Raw genomic sequence first — 24,933 nt, forward strand, 5'->3', positions numbered from 1 at the left:
CACTCTCATGTTTGGACATATCAATGAATGCAACATCTGGACCTGGCCCAGTACCTGATTCAGAGGGATTAGAAGGCAAAACCATAGAGACTGATAAAACATAAGCACTCCATTATCACCACCCCCAAAATGTTTTTTGTCCCAAGATTTTTATCTATTCATGGTTGATCATTAATAGCAGATACATAGTTTAAACACGTTCAAACCACCTACCCCATTAATGATAGAAGGCAAGTGTTCTGCAGGAGAACCTCTATTAAAAATTGGCAATTCACTACTTTCCAAAATGTGAGTCACCAGTAGCATAAGTAGAACAGAGTTCTATCTGGCTATCTTTCTAGTACATAAGCAGGTTTATAATCAGGTCTACATGTCATGTTGTAATTAGGGACATTCAAAGAAACCTTTAATTTTATGATTCATTTAATACATGGGGCACCCAATATTCATAAAAACAATCATCAAAGAACAATGTTCCCCTAGGATTCATCTCACTGTTAATTAAAGCTATTATAGTAGTACAGTTGGCCAAATCATATTTTATGATAAGTCAATCACCATGAACTCATCTGAGATCCAGATCGTGGTTTGTATTTGTCATAGCCCAGATTCAACAAGATAATTTACACGAAGTAGATGTTCCAAGAAAGGGCAAAGGTGAGCCAAAGATACAACATATAAAGTGTAGGTAATATTTGCAAAATGTACACAATGGGTAACACCTAAAGGGCATCACATTCAGAATCCCATACTGTTGACATTCAGATTTTGCTAGTCAGACAATGAAAGCTATGGGTGAAACTCACATAAATTGATGTTTCAACCTCTTACAAAAAATCAGATTGGGTCAGGATAGATATAACCTTGGTAGCAACCTACAGGATGCATGAATAATATTTTCAGACCTCAAGCTGTAGCAAATACAAGTGAAGATCAAGACATCCAAAAATGAAAGACCTTCACATGACCAAACAACTTCTGTTGTGTATCTGAAACCATCCATAAATCCGTACTGCAGTTATAATATTTTAAGATGATACACCAAGAAGGCCAATCAGTGAAGAAACGTATACAGATATATAGGAAAAAACTATGAGAAACTCCCACAAAGCATGCTGGGCATGACAAATATGTGATAAAGCAATCAGCTTAGAAAACTGAATTGGAAGAGGAGAAAAAGAAAAAAACCCTGGTGGCAACAATTGAGGATTTGGGTGTACTATATGAAATGGCTGCAGGGCTTTACCTTGCTGTACAGTCATAAATACTGTCTTGGGTCCAGTCAGACTTAATATTAACCTTGGATAGCTGTGGCTGAGAGCAGTAAGGCTTGGCAAAGGAAGATAGTGTAAAGCATTTAACAGCATAAAACAAAAAAACGAAAAAGTCACACAATACGAAGAAAATCGAACACCAGTTTATAAAAATAGATAATACTTTTATTAATGTAGACTTTAATGTAAAAGTTTCCAGAGATACAAGTTTTAGAAGATATGAAGCACTGGTCAACTATTTTTTTAAAAACTTTTTAAAGTTTGGAAAAGTTAGATGGACTTCTCCGGTGGGGGTTGGGTGACCATTTCTGATAAGTCAGAGGGGCAGTGGGCCCGAGTGGACACTTTGAACAGTTACCTGGTCACTAGAGCATTTGTAAAGCAAGTTCCAAACTTTACAGGATGACCCCTATAGACAATAATGGAGTGGCCCTGATGCTGAGGATAAGTGGAAAAGATGCTCAAAGGATGCTATGGTTGTAGTGAGGTCGATGGAGGTGTCTTTGTGGTTGCTCCTCAGGCCACAGGTGAATGGAAGTAGCAAAACATCTGCAGTAGCTACTAATTTGTCAGTTTGGACTTCTTCAACTCTTGTGTGCTTGGAGCTGGTTCCAGGAAATCAATCGATGGATCCTTGCAGTCAATGCTTTGATCTGGGGCTGGGAATCAACTTTTCCCTGAGCCAGGAGCAGCAGGCACAATCCAGTCTTCACTAGCCCAAAGTGCAGCAGGTGAAGTCTTTCCAACAATGCAACCTCTCTTTGTGTAATTCCAAGGGCAGCCTGACAGTCCTTTTTAGGTCCTCCCACCAAATCCAATGTGATCTGAGTGGCATGGTGACCGGGTTGCCATATTTATCCCAGAAAAGAGCCCTGAGGGGACCATACGGTCATTAGCCAATGGGCTACTGGGTCTCCTCCTACCTAGTGATGAATTTCCCGTGATGTGTGGCACCTGGCTATCACAGAGTGCAACATTCCTGCCCTTTTCAAGATGGCATGACCCTTCTTCAGTTGACAGGAGCTTGGTAGCCCACCTTAGAGGTGTGGCTACCAGAGGGCTACACACTCATGGAAAAACGGGTTTGGGGGACAGTATTTCCCTCCCTAGGCTTGTTCCGCTTTGCAGGAACTGAAGGCATCCTGCTCATGGGTGTTATTGCTACTTCTCTCATGAAGGAGGCTTCCCCTTTGAAGCTTGCCTTCTGGGCTAACATCCTGAATGGTCATCCTGTGAGAGGAGGTAACACCTCACTCTACAGCAGCTGCCTTTGTTCCTGAGCCTGGGAGTCACTCACCCAGTGCCTGTATGGCAGGGCCTTTGTGAGGCATCTGAGATAGCTGGAGTACAGAGTGGCAACTTTCTAAAAGTATCAAAATTTAATTGTACTATTAAATTCAACCCGGGCATCAGGTCAGGTTTAATGCCACAATTATTTGATACATTATATGACCCACTTAGGTAACATAATTCAAAAGTTAGCCGGGTAGGGATGCCAACTGATAACTCTGTGTTAGCCAGTGGGGCTACTGACTTAAACCTCAGCAAAATGACAATTTTGAAGTGTTGCTGTTAAGATGTATGCAATGTCCTACTTGGTAATGAACAGCTCCCTGCCATAGGGCTCTATAGCCCTTAATTAGGGGAGACGTACATATATTTGTTAAAAGAAAGTGTGGCTTTGCCATTGGTTTGAATGGCAAAATTTACACTGGTAGTGTAAACACTGTTCTTCCAGTCCATTTTGTACTTTCAAATATACAGGGCTGCTCACACAGCCCTGAGTGGACACTCTGGGGGTCATTCGGACCCTGGCGGTCCATGACCGCCATGGCGGAGGGCGGCGGAAGCACCGCCAACCGGCTGGCGGTGCTTCCTGGGCTATTCTGACAGCGGCGGTAAAGCCGCGGTCAGAAAAGGGGAACCAGCGGTTTCCCGCCGGTTTTCCCCTGGCCCAGGGAATCCTCCATGGCATGGGGATTCCGACCCCCTTCCCGCCAGCCTGTTTCTGGCGGTGTCCACCGCCAGAACCAGGATGGTGGGAACGGGTGTCGTGGGGCCCCTGGGGGCCCCTGCACTGCCCATGCCACTGGCATGGGCAGTGCAGGGGCCCCCTAACAGGGCCCCACAAAGATTTTCACTGTCTGCTTTGCAGACAGTGAAAATCGCGACGGGTGCCACTGCACCCGTCGCACCCCTGCAACTCTGCCGGCTCCATTCGGAGCCGGCTTCCTCGTTGCAGGGGCTTTCCCGCTGGGCCGGCGGACGGCCTTTTGGCGGTCGCCCGCCGGCCCAGCGGGAAAGTTGGAATGACCGCAGCGGTCTTTTGACCGTGGTGCGGTAATTCGGCGGTAACCGCAAGGCGGGCGGCGACCGCCGCCCGCCGCGGTCAGAATGACCGCCTCTGTCTTGCATGCACTGAGTACCATATACTAGGGACGCATAAGTAAGACAGTGCTTGCCAATTGGGTGTAGCCAATTCATCATGAAATTTGTATATGGTCAGAAAACGGGCACTAAGGTCTGGTAAGCAATTGCACTCTCAGAGTAAAAAAAACAGCAGCTCCTCTGGCTGCTGCTGCTGCCTATGCCTTCTGACTGGGATTAACTGAGAGCCTCCTGACTCTCAGCTCAAGGCCATCCTCCACCTGCAGGCTCATCCCTGGTGGTCTAGTGGCCATCAGAAGTAAGTATTTCTCTCTGTAGCTTTTTCAGTCTTGCTTGTTCTATCTTTTTCACTAATTTTTCCTCCTCTTTTTCACTTGTTCTTCCTTTTCCTTTTCCTTTCTCCCCACCTTTCCTCTGCCGCCTTCCCCCGCGAAGCTCCTTTTCCCACCCTCCCGCCTCTCAGCTGATCCCTGCCCTCTCCCCTTCTTAATGGCAGCCGCAGCGCTGTGAGAGGACAACTGCACTGACCTCCTGGTATGCATCTGCTACCCTCCCCAGCTTTTCTGTCTGTTGCTACTGCTGTCTCTGCCTTCTGACTGGGACAAACTGAGAGCCTACTCACAGACGTTTAGAGAAACAATTGAGGAACAGCCAAACCACCGAAGACCTCACTTCATTCAGAGCTGCTACCGCCGCTGAAAAATCAAGAACGCTAGGAAGGACGCACTCTGAGAGTGCATCAACTCCTCAACACACAACTCTAAGGAACTCTTCTCAGTCATCAACAAGTTCACAGATTCCCCCTCCGAAGCCACCAGCATCCCCCCGTCACAGGACCTCTGCAACAAACTTGCTACCTTTTTCCACTGCAAGATCCAGGACATCTATGGCAGCTTCCTCCTGGAAAATCCTGGCACCTGAAACTGTGACCAAGCCTCCCTCCCAGAAGCCATCCATACCATCCACAGCTAGTCCATGCTCTCAACAGAAGAAACAGTCAACTTCATGAACAACACCCACTCCGGAGCCCCCACGGACCCCTGCTCACACCACATATACATCAGAGCCTGAGCATCCATCGCCTGAGCTTCTGAACACAATCAACTGCTCCATCAACACTGGCACCTTTTCCAGGGATTGGAAACATGCCAAAAGACACGCTCTCCTGAAGAAACCTTTGGCCGACCCATCAGAACGAAAGAATTTCTGGCCCATCTCACTGCTCCACTACCCGTCAAAGTACTAGAGAAAGCAATCAATGTGCAACTACAGAAGTTCATCGAAGCCAACAACTCCCTGGACAGCTCGCAGTCCGGCTTCCACAGCAACCACAGCATGGAGACAACCCTTATGGCAGCCACCAATGACATTGGATTACTCCTAGACCATGGCCACACCGCAGTGCTCATACTCCTCGATCTCTCAGCAGCTTTTGACATGGTCTCCCACAGCACCCTGCGCACCAGACTCCATGACATTGGAATCTGCGGAAGAGCCCTGGAACGGATCCACTCTTTCTTCTCTGGGAGAACGCAGAGGGTCAGACTCCCGCCCTACATATTCAGACCCACAGGAGTCAACTGAGGAGTCCCCCAAAGATCCTCCCTGAGCCCCACACTGTTCAATGTCAGAACCCACGGTATGAACATCATGTCAGATGCCGATGAGATACAACTCATCAGTTCCCTCACCGATGACCCAGACACTGCCAATAGGAACTTCCACTCAGGAGTGGAGGCCATCACCACCTGGATGAGAGAAAGCAGCCTCAAGCTCAACTCCTACAAGACTGAGCTCGTCATCTTCGGAAACACCACCTCTGCTTGGGACGACTCCTGGTGGCGCACATCCCTCAGCACCCCCTGCACCAACTGAGCATGCCCACAACCTAGGCATCATCCTCGACTCCTCCCTATCCATGACCCACCAGGTAAACTAGGTCGCCTCCTCCTGCTGGCACACAGTCCGCAAACTTCAGAAGATCTTCAGATGGATTCCAGGAAACTGTCGCAGGACAGTCACCCACCCCTTAGTCACAAGCAAGCTCAATTACGGCAACGCTCTCTATGCCGGCACCTCAACTAGAAACAATCAAAAACTGCAACTCATCCAGATCGCCTCCGCCAGACTCATTCTGGACCTCCCACGCCGAGAACACATCTCCCAACACCTGAGGACCCTCCGCTGGATACTGGTCGGGAAACAAATCACCTTAAAGCTTCTCACCCAAACGTACACGCCATACACAACACTGAACCAGCCTACCTAACCACCACCTCTCCTTCCACACCCCTGCCAGATCATTAACATTCCAACAAAGAGCTGGAACAACCTCCCCCTGCACTTTAGACAAAGCCTGTTGCTCACCATCTTCAGGAAGAACCTCAAGACATGGCTCTACGGATTAGGCTTCTCCCCGCCCCCCCACAGCACCCTAAGACCCTCACGGGTGAGTAGCTGCACTGTACAAAAACGGATTCACTGATTGATAGTCAACATATCAAGCTTTCAAGAGATGCTGGATGCAAATACACAAAGACTAATAGTAGCTAGTAGGACCTCTAGCTGCTCATGCCTAATGTACATGTTGCAAACCCATCCAAAATATGAGATCAGTGACTTGATAAAAGCTGTGTGGTATACAAATCTACATGCCTAGACCAATCATTATAATGAGTCCCAGTCTCATGCAACAAAAACATATACCTTGAACACATCATAAGCCGATGTAAAGATAATTAGATAACTTCTACTAGACCAAACCTGTAATCCTTTGTATTCGAGGCTCACTGTAATAGAACAAAAGATGTCACAAAAAACTCAATGGCGTGTCGAACACACAAGACTTGTAGGTCTAATATCCTTTACCTTGCATTACCTCTTAAAGTCCACGCAACCCAGAACATTTTCCGTAGTATCACAAAGAGAGCGTGAACCAACAGATGTTGTGCGCATATGTAAAACGTGAAAACAACTAGATCAGGCCAAACCATGAGGAAAGGGGGCTCTAAGTGCGCATGCTCATAGAGAACGAACCTTGTTTGCAAACATTAGCAAGTGCCTCTGAATGTGAATAGTATGCACAAACAACAAAGACATAAACCTAATTCCTAAAAGGAGGAGAGCTCTGACTGCGTGACAAAACTCAAAGGCTGTCATACATGTATCCCAAATTTATCCATAGCAACATAGTTAAAGTGGTGCATGCTGTTAAACTTTCTGATGGAGTGAAGAGGTAAAAATCCAAAATATCATGCAACCTAATTCACATTAGGAACGAAAAGAGTCCAACTGCCAAATAATAATTCCCCAAAAAATATTCTTTAAAAAATATATCAAACAACAGAAACAAAGTCACCATTTTCATCTCAAGCTTCTATCATCATCATAGTCAGTCGTATAGATATCTCAGCGGTTGGGGAGACTTACGAAAGCAGGATCATTTATTTTAGGATCAACTCCACTACAATTATTATCAAACCACTTCTGTTATGAGAATGGGCAATATAGGTGAGAACACAAAATGTGGAGTTAATAGTACCCAACTAAAATGTTTTAAGCAGACTAAAATGTGAGATGATACATTTTTTTAGGTAGGCCCATCATACCAAAAGGAGAGCCGGAGACATGATTATATGCAAAGTAGAGCCAAAGCACACAAGTTTCTAACAAAGTTTTCTGCCATTATCAAGTATTACTTCACAACAAGGTTATGCATTTCAAAATTAGATTTAAGAAGGACCATAACCTAAATTCCATGGTTAAAGGATTGTGGTCACTGAACAAACTATACACCTCATTACAGTTACAGATATAAACCACAAACCTACAAGAAAGAAATATGTATTTGAGGGTACTATTGTGACTCTCACTGAAAATGAAGGATAAAAACTTAACTTAAGCATTTATAAGGTTTATAATTTATAAGGTTCTAATTAATCAAGAATCTCAATTAATTTAAGTTTAGCGAACCCACTATAAAGCCACAACTATCCACATGGCTAAAAGGTTTAGTATTTATATCATTTGTGTGAAGACCATCAAGTTATAAATTAAAATAATCCACCAACACTTTTTAAGGAACAAGATCATCAGCAGCTACAATATACGTACACTAACAACATCATCAATAACATTTAAAAGCAACAAAGGGCTCTTGAAGGTGAGCTCAATAATTGGGTATTGAGCACTACCAAAAGAATTTACTCGACAGAGAAAAGTTAGTAGCAATCCAAATTAAGAGGCGACCTATTGCTCTCCATGAATTAGACGGTGCATCAGGAAGAATGCACGCCCATGAATCCTGTAGGGCAATTATATGGAAATGTTTGATAAAATTGAACCAGTCAGTGTTATTTAATGTAGAACTGAGGCTCACAATCTTTCTGGACACAATTTTAATCCTTGCAGTATCCTTGTTGGCTACAGAGGAAGACACATGTTTAGTAGTGAGAGAAACAGTTAATAATGTTAAAACTGTTAGTTATATTACAAGGAGATATTAATTTATCCGTGCCCTCCAAGTCAGTGATTCTTCACCTTTTGACTGTGGCGGACAACTACTGAATCATTGTTGGATTCTGGGAACCCCCAGAGGGTCATTATTGGAAGCCAGGAACCCCTGACCTAAGCAATTTCTATATTTTGAGCAACAAAACAATACAAAAATAAGCATACACCAAACAAATGCTCATATATTGAAATATTTGGTTTAATTAACAAATATATAAACATGTTCACATTTTCAATTATACCTCCTTATTTATATATACTTTGTTAATTGTAATGTATTCATGGTGATGACATTTAATTTTGTAAAGCAGCTGTGGACCCATTGAGAAAGCCTCGCAGATCCCCAGGAGATCCTTGGACTACAGGTTTAAAACCACTGCTTAGGCTTTCCATGTAAGAAAATCTGTTACTGGGAAGGCAAGTATAAGGAAGGCAGAGCCATACTTTGGAGCTTCCTGCAACACGTTTTTGGTGTGAGATTTAGACACAAAGGGGGCATGATAAAAGAAGTCATGCATCACAACTTGTATAGAACTCAGCATAAAGTTAATGCCACTAAAACAGCTCAACTGGTGTGCCACTTAGATAAGGTTGTTGAAAGTTATAATTTCAGTTACATATATTACTGAGAGATTGCCTAATAGTGAAGCAATGATTAAATTAGGTCCCCATGGAAACAACAGTGTTGGCTTTACCAGCAGCATTGCCAGCAGCATTACTATTGGCAAACTGGGGAGCAATGTGGTGACAGTTGCAAATTCTCAATCATGTTTTAAAGTGAACAAGCTAAATCATAGGGCACACACAAGCTGCCCTTCCATAATAGTTAGTTTGTCAAATATTTTGTTAAAAAGCGGCCTAACTGCACTAGCTTCTCTACCCAAAGAAAAGGGTCTAAGGAATCAAAGGCCCAAGTGCAAAGGAAGCTGTCCAGTTTCCCCTTCCGATTGTGATATTAACACATCACACAATGTGCAATCTAGAGTAATTTGCTCAACAGTAGGAGTCCTATGGGTGTCCACAGTGGTGATAAGATTGTTACTGGTAACTACTGATCACTAAAGCAGCAGTACATGAAACACAAACACATGTCATGGGAGGCTGCTTGCAATATGACTCACCACTGGCAATAGCTCGGCGTAGCATTCTGACCCATTGTTCATTTGCTCACCATGCCACCTCAGTGTGAACCCAGTCATTGCAAATCAGTTTTGACCCTGCTCCTCATGCGAGCAGTCCACACTAAACTGCTAAGCCAGGCCCTCCATGATCCATAGCACAAGCAACCCAGAATCGGGTTTGTCCTACTTTGGGCTCCTCAGCTTGGTTCCAGAGACACAGTAAGCACAGAACCCATATCTGGGCATACCCGTGCCACTCAGGCTGGTACATGAAACACAAAAAAGGTCATGGGAGGACGATTGCAATATGTTTAACCACTGGCAATAGATCATGGTAGCAATACAATCAATGGGTCTTCTGCTCATCATGCCACCTCAGTTTGGACCCAGTGATATAGGGCCAGATGTACGAAGCACTTTTTAAGTGGCAAATGGGCCGATTCGCAGAATCGGCTAGTTTGCGACTTGAAAAATGCTTTTTGGGATGTACAAAGCCCAAACTGCAATTCGGTAACTTGTTAGTGAATCACATTTTGGCTTTTGCGATTCGGTATTAGGAAGGGGCGCGTCAAGGGCATCCCTTCCTAATACCGAATCCCAATGATAAGTATGATTGTTTTGTGACCGCGAATGCGGTCGCAAAACAATCGCAGTTAGCACCAGTTTCAAACTGGTGCTAACCCATTCGCTTGGGACCCCTTCCCCTTTGTGAATGGCAGCGAAAATAGTTTTTCAGAGCAGGCAGTGGAAAACATTTCATTTTTGATTTTGAAATGCATCTTGTTTTCTTTTCAGGAAAACGGGCGGCATTTAAAAAAAAAAAGAACTGCTTTATTTAAAAGCAGTCACAGACATGGTGGTCTGCTGTCTCCAGCAGGCCACTAACCCTGTGAGGGTGGCCTATCCCAACTGGGTCACAAATTGCGAACACTGTTATACATCCGGTTTTGTGACTCGCAGTTTGCGAGTCGCAAAACCAGATCTTTGTACATGTGGCCCACAGTGAGCACGGGTTCAAGAAGGTCTTGACTTGGCAGTTTGAGCTGGACTGTTCTGACTGTAGCAGGGTCAAGGCTGATTTTCATAAGGTTGGATCTAGAATGAGGTGACACAGTGTGCAAAATAGCAATGGATTGGGATGCAGACCCATGTATATTAACAGAGTCTGAGATTAATTCAGACATTCAATCCACCACTTTTTCTTGTATACTAAAGCCACGGTGTCCAGATTCCAGCTTATGGTAGGCAAAGTGGCAACGTTTCCCACCATATCTTCCCCATCACTAGGTTCTTAAATGGCAGGGATGTGACAGGCTCTTTGTTCAATCTCTTTAACCCCTTCTGTGCCGGAGACGTAGTGGTTACGTCCTTCGGCACAGTGCTGCTGTGCCGAGGACGTAACCACTACATCCACGGCACACAGCCCAGAGGGAGCGCTCTCGCTCCCTCTGTGTGCTTTCCCCCACCCCCCCAAAGTCAGGGATGGAAGGGGAAGCCCTTCCCCTTCCACCCCCGACCCCCCACCCCCTCTGTGACGTCAGCGCGCTGATTAGTCACAGGGTCTCCCTCATAGCGCTGGAAGCTTTGTTCCAGCGCGATTGAAGGAGAAATGCTCAGCATGTCTCTTTCAACCCCCTGGGGGAGGCCCGGAGAGGCTTCAAAGGGAAGGAAACGTATTTCCTTCCCTTTGAAGTCTCTCCCAGGGTTTCGCAATCCGGCTTTTGAAACCCCACTAGACACCAGGGATTTTTTTTGTGTGTGTGAAATTCACATAAGGGAGCGACCCCTTGGGCAAGGGTCGCTCCCAGGGAGGGCATTTTTTTGGGAAGGCCTTTTCTGCCCCCAGGGGGGACAGAAACCTCTAGGCACCAGGGGATCATTTATTTTTTTTGTTTTGTTTTGGTTCTGTTTTAAGTGGGGAGCGACCCCTTAGGCAAGGGTTGTTCCCCTAGGGGGCAAATTATATTTAGGCCATTTCTGCCCCCCTTGGGGGCAGATTGGCATTTTTTGATGAGGCTAATCTGCCCCCAAAGGGGGCAGAAACCACTAGATACCAGGGAGTTTTTTTTTTACGTGAATTTCACGCAAGGGGAGCGACCCCTTGGGCAAGGCTCGCTACCTGGGAGGGGGGAATTATTTTAGGCCATTTCTGCCCCCCTGGGGGGTAGATCAGCCTATTTTGATTAGGCTGATCTGCCCCCAAGGGGGGCAGAAACCACTAGGCACCAGGGATTTTTTGTTTTACAGATTGGGAGTGACCCCTTGGACAAGGGTCGCTCCCCTGGAGGGGCAAATTGTATTTAGGCCATTTCTGCCCGCTTTGGGGGCAGATCGGCCGATTTTAGGTCAATCTGCCCCCAAGGGGGGCAGAAACCACTAGGCACCAGGGATCTTTTTTTTTGCATCGTCACGCAAGGGGAGCAACCTTGTAGGCAAGGGTCGCTCCCCAGGAGGTTTGGGGGGGCAAATTTATTTTAGGCCATTTCTGCCCTCCCTGGGGGCAGATCGGCCTATTGGTATTAAGCGGCACCAGGGCAAATTATTTTGTGTGTTTTTTTTAGAGATGGGGAGCGACCCATTAGGCAAGGGTCGCTCCCCTGGGGGGCAAATTGTATTTAGACCATTTCTGCACCCCTTGGGGGCAGATTGGCCGATTGTAGGTCAATCTGCCCCCAAGGGGGCAGAAACCACTAGGCACCGGGGATTTTTTTTTGGGCGCAAATGTCACGCAGGGGGAGCGACCCCGTAGGCAAGGGTTGCTCCCGGGGGGGGTTGGGGGGCAAATTTATTTTAGGCCATTTCTGCCCCCCCGGGGGCAGATCGGCCTATTGTTATTAGGCCGATCTGCCCACAGGGGGGGCAGAAACCTCTAGGCGCAGGGCAATTTTTTTTTAGTGTTTTCTTTTTTTCTTTTTTTTCTTTTTTTAGAGATGGGGAGCGACCCATTAGGCAAGGGTCGCTCCCCTGGGGGCAAATTGTATTTACACCATTTCTGCCCCCCTTGGGGGCAGATTGGCAGATTTTAGGTCAATCTGCCCCCAAGGGGGCAGAAACCACAAGGCACCGGGGATTTATTCTTTGGCGCCAATGTCACGCGGGGGAGCAATCCCATAGGCAAGGGTCGCTCCCGGGGGGTTGGGGGGGCAAATTTATTTTAGGCCATTTCTGCCCCCCCTGGGGCCGGCTGAGCTAGAAGCCAAAATCAACAGGTAGGCACTGTTTTCTATGAAAAAATGTGATGTGTCCACGTTGTGTTTTGGGCCATTTCCTGTCGCGGGCGCTAGGCCTACCCACACAAGTGAGGTACCATTTTTATCGGGAGACTTGGGGGAACGCTGGGTGGATGGAAATTTGTGGCTCCTCTCAGATTCCAGAACTTTCTGTCACCGAAATGTGAGGAAAATATGTTTTTTTAGCCAAATTTTGAGGTTTGCAAAGGATTCTGGGTAACAGAACCTGGTCAGAGCCCCACAAGTCACCCCATCCTGGATTCCCCTAGGTCTCCAGTTTAAAAAAATGCACAGGTTTGGTAGGTTTCCCTAGGTGCCGGTTGAGCTAGAGGCCAAAATCTACAGGTAGGCACTTCGCAAAAAACACCTCTGTTTTCTTTCAAAAAATTGGATGTGTCCACGTTGCGCTTTGGGGCGTTTCCTGTCACGGGCGCTAGGCCTACCCACACAAGTGAGGTACCATTTTTATGGGGAGACTTGGGGAAATGCTGGGTGGAAGGAAATGTGTGGCTCCTCTCGGATTCCACAACTTTCTGTCACCGAAATGTGAAGAAAATATGTTTTTTTAGCCAAATTTTGAGGTTTGCAAAGGATTCTGGGTAACAGAACCTGGTCAGAACCCCCACAAGTCACCCCATCTTGGATTCCCCTAGGTCTCTAGTTTTACAAAATGCACAGGTTTGGTAGGTTTCCCAAGGTACCGGCTGAGCTAGAGGCCAAAATCTACAGGTAAGCACTTTGCAAAAAACAGCTCTGTTTTCTGTCAAAAAATGGGATGTGCCCACTTTGTGTTTTGGGACATTTCCTGTCGCGGGCGCTAGGACTACCCACACAAGTGAGGTATCATTTTTATCGGGAGACTTGGGGGAACGCTGGGTGGAAGGAAATTTGTGGCTCCACTCAGATTCCAGAACTTTCTGTCACCGAAATGTGAGGAAAATGTGTTTTTTTAGCCAAATTTTGAGGTTTGCAAAGGATTCTGGGTAACAGAACCTGGTCAGAACCCCACAAGTCACCCCATCTTGGATTCCCCTAGGTCTCTAGTTTTAAAAAATGCACAGGTTTGGTAGGTTTCCCTAGGTACCGGCTGAGCTAGAGGCCAAAATCTACAGGTAAGCACTTTGCAAAAAACAGCTCTGTTTTCTGTCAAAAAATGGGATGTGCCCACTTTGTGTTTTGGGACATTTCCTGTCGCGGGCACTAGGACTACACACACAAGTGAGGTATCATTTTTATCGGGAGACTTGGGGGAACGCTGGGTGGAAGGAAATTTGTGGCTCCTCTCAGATTCCAGAACTTTCTGTCACCGAAATGTGAGGAAAATGTGTTTTTTTAGCCAAGTTTTGAGGTTTGCAAAGGATTCTGGGTAACAGAACCTGGTCAGAGCCCCACAAGTCACCCCATCTTAGATTCCCCTAGGTCTCTAGTTTTCAAAAATGCACAGGTTTGGTAGGTTTCCCTAGGTGCCGGCTGAGCTAGAGGCCAAAATCTACAGGTAGGCACTTCGCAAAAAACACCTCTGTTTTCTTTCAAAAAATTGGATGTGTCCACGTTGCGCTTTGGGGCGTTTCCTGTCGCCGGCGCTAGGCCTACCCACACAAGTGAGGTACCATTTTTATGGGGAGACTCGGGGAAACGCTGGGTGGAAGGAAATTTGTGGCTCCTCTCGGATTCCACAACTTTCTGTCACCGAAATGTGAGGAAAATATGTTTTTTTAGCCAAATTTTGAGGTTTGCAAAGGATTCTGGGTAACAGAACCTGGTCAGAACCCCACAAGTCACCCCATCTTGGATTCCCCTAGGTCTCTAGTTTTAAAAAATGCACAGGTTTGGTAGGTTTCCCTAGGTACCGGCTGAGCTAGAGGCCAAAACCTACAGGTAAGCACTTTGCAAAAAACAGCTCTGTTTTCTGTCAAAAAATGGAATGCGCCCACTTTGTGTTTTGGGACATTTCCTGTCGCGGGCGCTAGGACTACCCACACAAGTGAGGTATCATTTTTATCGGGAGACTTGGGGGAACGCTGGGTGGAAGGAAATTTGTGGCTCCTCTCAGATTCCAGAACTTTCTGTCACCGAAATGTGAGGAAAATGTGTTTTTTTAGCCAAATTTTGAGGTTTGCAAAGAATTCTGGGTAACAGAACCTGGTCAGAGCCCCACAAGTCACACCATCTTGGATTCCCCTAGGTCTCTAGTTTTCAAAAATGCACAGGCTTGGTAGGTTTCCCTAGGTGCCGGCTGAGCTAGAGGCCAAAATCTACAGGTAGGCACTTTCCAAAAACAGCTCTGTTTTCTGTGATGTGTCCACGTTGTGTTTTGGGACACTTCCTGTCGCGGGCGCTAGGCCTACCCACACAAGTGAGGTACCATTTTTATCGGGAGACTTGGGGGAACGCTGGGTGGAAGGAAATTTGTGGCTCCTCTCAGATTCCAGAACTTTCTGTCACCGAAATATGAGGAAAATGTGCTTTGTTAGCCAAATTTTGAGGTTTGCAAAGGATTTTGGGTAACAGAACCTGGTCAGAACCCCAAAAGTCACCCCATCTTGGATTCCCCTAGGTCTCTAGTTCTAAAAAATGCACAGGTTTGGTAGGTTTCCCTAGGTACCGGCTGAGCTAGAGGCCAAAATCTAGAGGTAAGCACTTTGCAAAAAACAGCTCTGTTTTCTGTCAAAAAATGGGATGTGTCCACTTTGTGTTTTGGGACATTTCCCATCGCGGGCGCTAGGACTACCCACACAAGTGAGATATCATTTTTATTGGGAGACTTGGGGGAACGCTGGGTGGAGGGAAATTTGTGGCTCCTCTCAGATTCCAGAACTTTCTGTCACTGAAATGAGAGGAAAATGTGTTTTTTTAGCCAAGTTTTGAGGTTTGCAAAGGATTCTGGGTAACAGAACCTGGTCAGAGCCCCACAAGTCACCCCATATTGGATTCCCCTAGGTCTCTAGTTTTCAAAAATGCACATGTTTGGTAGGTTTCCCTAGGTGCCGGCTGAGCTAGAGGCCAAAATCTACAGGTAGGCACTTTGCAAAAAACAGCTCTGTTTTCTGTGATGTGTCTACGTTGTGTTTTGGGGCACATCCTGTCGCAGGCGCTGGGTCTACCCACACAAGTGAGGTATTATTTTTATCGGGAGACTTGGGGGAACATAGAATAGCAAAACAAGTGTTATTGCCCCTTGTCTTTCTCTACATTTCTCCCTTCCAAATGTAAGACAGTGTGTAAAAAAGACATCTATTTGAGAAATGCCCTGTAATTCACATGCTAGTATGGGCACCCCGGAATTCAGAGATGTGCAAATAACCACTGCTTCTCAACACCTTATCTTGTGCCCATTTTGGAAATACAAAGGTTTTCTTGATAGCTATTTTTTACTCTTTATATTTCAGCAAATGAATTGCTGTATACCCGGTATAGAATGAAAACCCACTGCAGGGTGCAGGTCATTTATTGGCTCTGGGTACCTTGAGTTCTTGATCAACCTACAAGCCCTATATATCCCCGCAACCAGAAGAGAACAGCAGACAGTATACAGTATATTACTTTCGAAAATCTGACATTGCATGAAAACGTTACAGAGTAAAACGTAGAGAAAAATTTATGTTTTTTTCACCTCAATTTCAAAATGTTTATTTTTCAGTTGTTATTTTCTGTAGGAAACACTTGTAGGATCTACACAAATTACCTCTTGCTGAATTTAGAATTTAGTCTACTTTTCAGAAATGTTGCGGTTTCTGGGATCCAGTGTTGGTTTCATGCCCATTCCTGTCACTGACTGGAAGGAGGCTGAAAGCATAAAACATCGTAAAAATGGGGTATGTCCCAGTAAAATGCCAAAATTGTGTTGAAAAATTGGGTTTTCTGATTCAAGTTTGCCTGTTCCTGAAAGCTGGGAAGCTGGTGATTTTAGCACCACAAACCCTTTGTTGATGTCCTTTTCAGGGAAAAAAACCACAAGCCTTCTTCTGCAGCCCCTTTTCCCAATGTTTTAAAAAAAATGAAATTTTCACTGTATTTTGGCTAATTTCTTGGCCTTCTTCTTGGAAACCCACAAAGTCTGGGTACCTCTAGAATCCCTACGATGTTGGAAAAAAAAGGACGCAAATTTGGCTTGGCTAGCTTATGTGGACAAAAAGTTATGAGGGCCTAAGCGCGAACTGCCCCAAATAGCCAAAAAAAGGCTCGGCACAGGAGGGGGAAAAGGCCTGGCAGCGAAGGGGTTAATAAAAGCTCTATTTGTCCTTTCCAGAAAGGAGTCAACGTTTCATCCTCAAATGACTAATGACTAATGACAGTTTGAACTTTGATAATGGCCTCAATACACTGATGCAGCTTCACCACATTTCTTTCTGATGGTCTTTAAATCCTAAAAGGCTCCTTTAAATGTGAACTGGCAGTGCTTTCCTAGAATATGGTTTGAGGCAATCCATTGAATTTCTAGGGTTTGGAAAGGGGGTCTTTGGTTTGCAGTCAGGTTACTCCCTGTCCACGCAAGGACACTCACTCTAGTCAGGGGTAAGTCAGACACAATCCAAAATATCCTGTGCCTACCCTCAGGTAGCTTGGCACTGAGCAGTCAGGCTTAACTTAAAGCAATGTGTAAACTATTTGTGCCATAAATCATACAGTAACATCATATAGCACCACAAAAATACACCACACAGTGTTTAGAAAAATATATAATATTTATATGGTTAAATGCAGGTCAAAACGATCAAAGATGCAATAAGTAAATGTAGAGATATCACTGAAAAGTGATATAAAGTGTCTTAAGTCTTTTTAAAGCAAACAAAGTCTCTTTCAAGCACAAAGTACCTATTTCACATGAAAAATCTCCGCAAAGGGCCGCAGAGGAAGAGATGCGTGGGAATAAAGGGGTGTGCTTCGATTTCTTGGGCCGCACACGGCAATGCGTAGTTTAGTTTCCACGCAGGGACGGCTGTGCGTCGATTTCTGGCGCTGGGTCGTGGATCCTCTTTGGTGTGTGGGGTTTTCAGACACCTCGGGGACGGTGCTTGGATTTCCTGCGCTGGCAGGACAAAGTCACAGGAGCTGCGTCGATCTGGTGCGCGTTGCATCAAATTTTCTACTGCACGGCAGGAGCTGCATTGATTCTTCTCTGGAAGTTGGGCTGCGTCGTTTCATCTCGGCAATGCGTCGATCCAGTGGGCTGTGCGTCGAATTTCCGGTCACTACGCTGGCGCTGCGTTGATCTTCTCATTGCGAAGTTGGGCTGCGTCGTTCCGGTTTGGCGTGCAGGGAAATTTTCACCGCGGTGCAGGCTGTGCATCGTTTCTGGAAGGCTGGGCGTCGAATTTCACCGCACAAGGAGTCCTTCTTGAAGAGATGAAGTCTTTTTGGTCCTGAGACTTCAGGGAACAGGAGGCAAGCTCTATCTAATCCTTTGGAGAGCACTTCTTCACCTCAGCCAGAGAGCAGCAAGGCAGCAGGGCAACAGCAGTCCTTCACAGAAAGCAGTCAGGTGAGTCCTTCGGGCAGCCAGGCAGTTCTTCTTGGCAGGATGCAGGTTCTGGTTACAAGTTTTTTCTCCAGGAAGTGTCTGAGTTGGAAGGGGCAGAGGCCCTGTTTATATACCCAAATGTTCTTTTGAAGTAGGGGAGACTTCAAAGAGTGGCTTAGAAGTGCACCAGGTCCCCTTTCAGTTCAATCCTATATGCCAGGGTCCCAGTAGGGAGTGTGGCAGTCCTTTGTGTTAAAGCAGGCCCTCCACCCTCCCAGCCCAGTAAGACCCATTCAGAATGCAGATGTATGCAAGTGAGGCTGAGTATCCTGTGTTTGGGGTGTGTCTGAGTGAATGCACAAGGAGCTGTCATCTAAACCCAGCCAGACGTGGATTGTAAGGCACAGAAAGATTTAAGTGCAGAGAAATGCTCACTTTCTAAAAGTGGCATTTCTAAAATAGTAATATTAAATCCAACTTCACCAGTCAGCATGATTTTATTTCACCATTCTGACCATACTAAATATGACCCTCCTACTCCTTTCAGATCAGCAGCTACCACTCAAACAATGTATGAGGCCAGCCCCAATGTTAGCCTATGAAGGAAGCAGGCCTCACAGTAGTGTAAAAACAAATGTAGGAGTTTTACACTACCAGGACATGTAAACTACATAGGTACATGTCCTGCTTTTTGCCTACACAGCCCCCTGTACGTAGGGAATCCCTTAGGGGTGTCTTATATGTAGAAAAAGGGGAGTTTTAGGCTTGGCAAGTACTTTTAAATGCCAAGTCGAATTGGCAGTGAAACTGCATACACTGGCCTTGCAATGTCAGGCCTGAGACAAGGTTAAGGGGCTACTTAAGTGGGTGGCACAATCAGTGCTGCAGGCCCAGTAGTAGCATTTAATCTACAGGCCCTGGGCACATATAGTGCACTCTACTAGGGACTTGGAAGTACATTAAATAGTCCAATTGGGTATGATCCAATGTTACTATGTTTAAAGGGAGAGAGCATATGCACTTTAGCACTGGTTAGCAGTGGTAAAGTGTGCAGAGTCTAAAAACCAGCAAAAACATTGTCCAAAAAGTGGAGGGAGGCAGGCAAAAAGTTAGGGGTGACCACCCTAACGCTATCAGGTCTAACACTAGGGCATAGAAGACTGCTTTGAGATTGAGTGGGATGAGGGCTCTGAATAGCATAGGCTGTGCATTGTTTTTTCACATGAAAATATATTTTTCTCTGCAGCAGACAAATAACTATTGTTGGTTCATTGAATTATGCTGGGGTAATTATTATTCCATAGATTCTCTGCAGAACTATCTATATTGCTTGATAGCCAACACATTTTCAGAGATTATGTTTTGAAATGTATGGGACCCCAGTGCATCTCCTGCAGTAACCCACGGAAATATTGCAGTCAGGGGAAGCATCAATTCTGGGGCTCATACTTTCTGCCTGAGGACGTGTTACTCACATTCATCTTTTCACTTTTGGTGAGAGTTAGAGCTAACTTTCCAGTATTGGAGACGTTAAATTCTGAATATATCTTAATTTCTGTCTTGAAATTTTGCTAAGAATTCCCTATACATAATCTGTGATGTGAAAAACACCCTTGCAAATGTGATGTTTCTGCACATGTTATAATCCTAAAATTCAAACAAACTCCCGTTTGTATTGACATAGGATTAATGGTCCCTTTAGAATGAGAGTAAAAATTAGATTTTTAAGCATAATAGATGACTACAACATTATTCTTTGGTTGATTATACAGAATGTTTCGTTATTTTAAAATCGATCATCAGAACGTAAACAAACATTTTTTTCTCGTCTTGACTATCATTCTGTTTGTGGCAAAAAAATCAAACGGTATACAGGCCCTAAATTTACTTTATACCATTCTCCTAATTATTTAATGAATAATACAAAATGACTGACTCATAATTCTCTAAGGATTTCTTTGAACAAAACCTCAATTTTCAACTTCAAATGAAAGATCTGCTCTAAAAGTACATTGTATTTGTCCAAATATATTTTTAAGGATGTTTCGCAGATTGACTGTAGGCAGCTAAAGTTTTCACATAATTTATAGGTTAAGAACTGAAGTGAAAGCATTATTAGGATTCTCTCATAAAGCAATGTGAATCAATTGGGAAATATATTCAAGCGTACAGATTTTATAAATGAATATTGTATAGTAAACTCGTTAAACTTACCTTTCAATTCTTACGCAACAGAGCAACCACCTGCACCCTGTGTCTATGTGCATGAAGTCTGTCGTTGGTCAGAGTGGTATGATGAATCAAATCCAGCCGTTGGTCGTGGAGACTTTGAAACACTTGATAATTTGAGAGCAAAAGGAAAAACTGTCTGCAAGGATCCAAGAGAAGTTGAATGCAGAGCCGAAAAGTACATTGACATCCCTTTAACATACCTTGGCCAAAGTGTACAATGTAATACATCTGGCTTTGTTTGTCACAATAAGGATCAGAGTCCACCAGTCTGCTTCAACTATCAAGTTAGATTCCTGTGCTGCTCATATGAAGCATGCAATGGTAAGGCATTCTTTCTAATTATGTTCCCATCATTACCAATTTTCTGTTGTCTCTGAATGAAATACTCTTTTTCTACAGTTCACAGAAGTTCATTAGCTATGAAGAAGTTACAACAAGACAGTGTATTCAAATCAAATGATGCAAGATACATTTGAGGAGAGTGAGGAATGGAAGACATAAAATAAGAATAATATGGGAAGAATAATATACATAGTCCCAAATAAACCGCATCAGACAGTAATATGAAATAAAACATGCATTTATTTAATTAAAGAAAAAAGACACAGATGTTTTATGTATAAAAGCTAGGAAAATCAAGGGGATTGGCAAATGTCTTCTGTAAGTGGCTGATGCTAAAATGAGGACTTGGCTTGTCAATCAAAAAAAGTAGTAACAGAAGACCATAGGGCAAAATATATAAAATATAAGTGAAAGGGGTGGGCATAAGCGAGGACAAGTCTGTGATTTTAACAAACAGCATACCAATGGGATTGAAAGGATGTCTGGGTAAGATCTTTCCAGTTCTTTGTTAATTGTTGGAAGGCCACTGCTGACATCACATCTACGAGTTTTGTAATTGAAGAAACATCTCTCCAGTTGGTGGATAAACTGCCTGGAAAAAATATTAATAATGGAAAAGGACGCTAGTGAATTGGAAATAGAATTTAATTAGTAAAAGTTGTATCCATAAAGTGTGCAAAAAGGCAGAGGTAAATAGTAGATGTAATAAATCTGCATGTGGTGAGTGACATGACCAACACATTTTAGGGAGGTCAGGATATATGTAGGGAAGAGTAGAAGGGCACAACAAAAGTAATTTATAAATGTAAAATAGAGTTTGGGTTGAACTGGTGGCTTGTAAATTTTCCGTAATTTAGTACAAATCTGTCTCTAAGTGGGTATAGGCCAGATTACATCTGATTTTTTTTCATAGGCCAGCTCAGTGTCAGTTTTTGAGTCTCTCAGGAGATGGTTGTTTTAATAGGTGATGTATAGCCGAAGCTTTGGGAGATGTACAAAGAAGACTGCCCAATTTAACGGTGATTGTGAAGGTTGTGGGGCTAGTGATTAGAAGTGGCTATGAACATCAATAATGATTGTAATAACTGGCATTTAAGACTGAAGGAGGTGGAATATTTAAATGATTTTGGACTTGCAAAAATGTCAAAAATCAGTTATTAGAGTAAGGGTGACTAAGCCACATTAAACCTGTCCTCCTCCAAACTTTCGAATAAAGAAGTATTTTCCTATTTGAATGTGAAGTGTTATGCCATATTGTAGAGTTTAGAAAAGAGGCAGTATAAGTAAGATTGTATGATAACGGCCCCAGCAGTTAAAGGGGTTTGAAAATAGGAGATGGAAAGTTTTTGAGATTTTTCGAGGGAATCAAATATTCACAAACAGTAAAGTGAGAGAGAAAACTTTTCTTGTGGTCTGTCCATAAAGAATGATTGTTTGGGGGTCCCAAAATCTGATATATAGATTGTTCTAGAAGAAAAGCTGAATGGTATTCATAAATGTCAGGGAAATTTACACCACCTTCTGACTTTGGGCATTTCAGTTTCAGAAGAGATATATGTGCTTTTCTTGTTCCATAAGAAAGAGGAGAGTATGGAATGAATTTGTTCTATGAAATATTCATCACCTAGACACAATGGGCCTCATTAAGAAACTGGAGTTCTCAAGACCGCCAGATTCGCGGATGGCGGTCGAACTCATTATCCACCAGCAATTTCATGGCGGTTTCACTACCATGAAAAGACTGGCAGAGAATGTGTAGGGGGCCTCCTGCACTGCCTATGCACTTGGCATCTGCAGTGGAGCGGCTCCCCTGGCCAACACCGTTGCAATTTTCACTGTCTGCTCTGTAGAAGTGAACACTGCAAGGGTGTTGGTGCACGCTGAGCATTAAAGCATTACCGCTGGCTCAATTACGAGCCAGGGACAATGCTGTAGGCTGTTTCCTGCTGGGCCAGCGGGTAGAAACTGAGGTTTCTGCCTGCTGACCCAGCTGGAAACTCCTAATGGGCCCGGCGGGGAGGCAGCCTCAAAGGCAGCAATCTCCCCGCAGGGATTTCGGCGGACAGGCTTTTCTTTCTGCCAAAATTGTAATCATGCCCAAAATGTGAGCATGAATTTGTAGGAGGCTTTTTACAGAGCATATTGTATATTACTGGAATATGGCTGCAGGATCTTTGCAATCTTTGGTTTAGTAAGTAGCCTCTAATCAATTTGTGTCTGGAGCAGGTTTGTGAGCAATACTGCACCCATGAAGTATGTCCAGATCTACAAACTGCTGCAAATGACGCAAGATGTTTCTTTCATGTCTGCATTTTCCCAGAGATTGACATCCTGAAGTAAAAATCAATATGTATTCCTAATTTCTGAGTTAATAAAGACTTTTCCCAGTCTTACCAGGCAGGTCACTAAGCTATTTCTATCACATTTTTTTGTTGTGACATTTGTAAACCTTGAATCCAAATCCTGTTAAAGAACAATACAGACTTAAGGAAAAAGGAATAGAAGTATATATTACTGATGACTTGTAGAATACTATCAACCAATAGAAAACCTCTCATGAGAACCTATTCAATAATGTTAAAAAAATGAAAGGGTAGAACTTCCAAGTCATTCCTGTCTGCAATGGCTGTCAAAAAGCAATATCAGGTAAGTCAGTTTTTCTCATTGTGAAAAGGACTTACAGTTTCACACTCTGATCAGAAGTCACATTAGATGTTAGGAACTCAAGCTAAAATGGAGCATTTTTGCAGTCACAGCCTATGCAACAATACTCCCAGGTAATTGAAATTCATACTATTTAATATGATGATTGTTTTCTAGAGCCACATTTCATATCAGGAGGCATTGAGAATCTTGAGATTGTGTATCACACCTCAAGGCACTCTACACATCTTTTGTCTTCAGCCGTAATAACGACACCATCATTCATTCTCACATTCCCCTTGTTAGTCTCAAAATAAACTCATCACCACTCATGTGGTGCTCAAGGTTTCCAAGGTTAATCTTTTCTTTCATGGGACAAAGCAGTTTGGTATCAGGAGCTAAACCGTCCTAAGAGTGAGAAAATGTAAAATATTATAGTAATCATTCTTCATAAATGCTCACAAAATATCGTACTCCCTTTCTCACTCATTCATTGCTAATTGGCAGTTCTGTAAGTAACCTGCTTGCATACGCTTAAACTGAACACACAGTTCAAGACTCACTAAAACATGAATCATCCATATTGTAAAACATTCCATCCCACCTTGATATTCAGTTATACTCTACATCACAGTGGTGACTTGTAGAATACTAACGGCCAATAGAAAACCTCTCATGAGAACCTCTTCAATAATGTTAAAAAAATGAAAGGGTAGAACTTCCAAGTCAATCCTGTCTGCAATTGCTGTCAAAAAGCAATATATTTTTCTCATTGTGAAAAGGACTTCTAGTTTCACACTCTGATTAGATGTCACATTAGATGTTAGGAACTCAAGCTAAAATGGAGCATTTTTGCAGTCACAGCCTATGCAACAATACTCCCAGGTAATTGAAATTCATACTATTCAATATGATGATTGTTTTCTAGAGCCACACTTCTTATTAGCAGGCATTCAGAATCTAGAGATTGTGTGTCACACCCCAAGGCACTCTACACATCTTTTTTTTTTTTGTCCTCATTCATCAGGTCTTTGTTCACTCTTGTGACCAACCTGCCTCCTTAACCGGGGAGGGGCCTCCTTCTTTCTCTCTCAACATACCCATCAGGCAGTGGGGGGGTTAGGGAGGGAAGGGCACATATGTTACCCTAATTTTATGGCTATGAGAGACACAAAAGAAAAGTAATCATCGGACAAGATTTCATATGTTCACCATATGTTCCTCCAACCAAACTTTAAAAGGTGACCAAAATGTCCTTCACTTGGCAATCCTCATTACCGTGTCCATTTTAAATACATATCTCACTTGATCCAACCACTCTTTATAGGAGGGATTGACCTTACCTACCCATCTTCCATAAATTTCTCATCTGGCTAATAATATAGCATAAAATAGCCACTTCTGTGAATCACTCCTTAGATTTCCTACCTGATCTAATCTATCAAAAATGACTAATAGTAAGGTAATCTTAACCTCAACCCCAATACCAACCATCTTCGTACCTCTTCATTCGTTACCACAGTATCCTCCTTATATAAGTCTGAAAAAAACAGTTGAAAAGCCTCCCTTATATCATGAGAGCTGGTTCGTCTCTGCCCCATTTCATAAAAAATCTCTCTAATTTCATTTTTGTCATGTCTGTCTTGGCTTTCCAAGCCAACAATTTACTTGGATTCTCTCCATATTCGAAATGGGCCAATTTACTGGCCTCCCATCTTTTTTTTAACCTA

At 43.8% G+C, this 24,933-nt stretch overlaps 1 protein-coding gene across 1 annotated transcript in view; it reads left to right on the forward strand.

Annotated features, from left to right (window-relative positions):
• LOC138284406 (mucin-2-like) overlaps positions 1 to 24,933 on the forward strand; it is a 1,072,535-nt gene that overhangs the window by 834,360 nt on the left and 213,242 nt on the right. Inside the window, exon 30 of the mRNA XM_069223143.1 lies at positions 20,222 to 20,539. Within this exon, the coding sequence (XP_069079244.1) occupies positions 20,222 to 20,539 (318 nt within the window). The remainder of the gene's footprint in view (positions 1 to 20,221; positions 20,540 to 24,933) is intronic.

This window comes from Pleurodeles waltl, chromosome 3_1 (genome assembly GCF_031143425.1).
Source record: "Pleurodeles waltl isolate 20211129_DDA chromosome 3_1, aPleWal1.hap1.20221129, whole genome shotgun sequence".
NCBI classification, from domain to species: Eukaryota; Metazoa; Chordata; class Amphibia; order Caudata; family Salamandridae; genus Pleurodeles; species Pleurodeles waltl.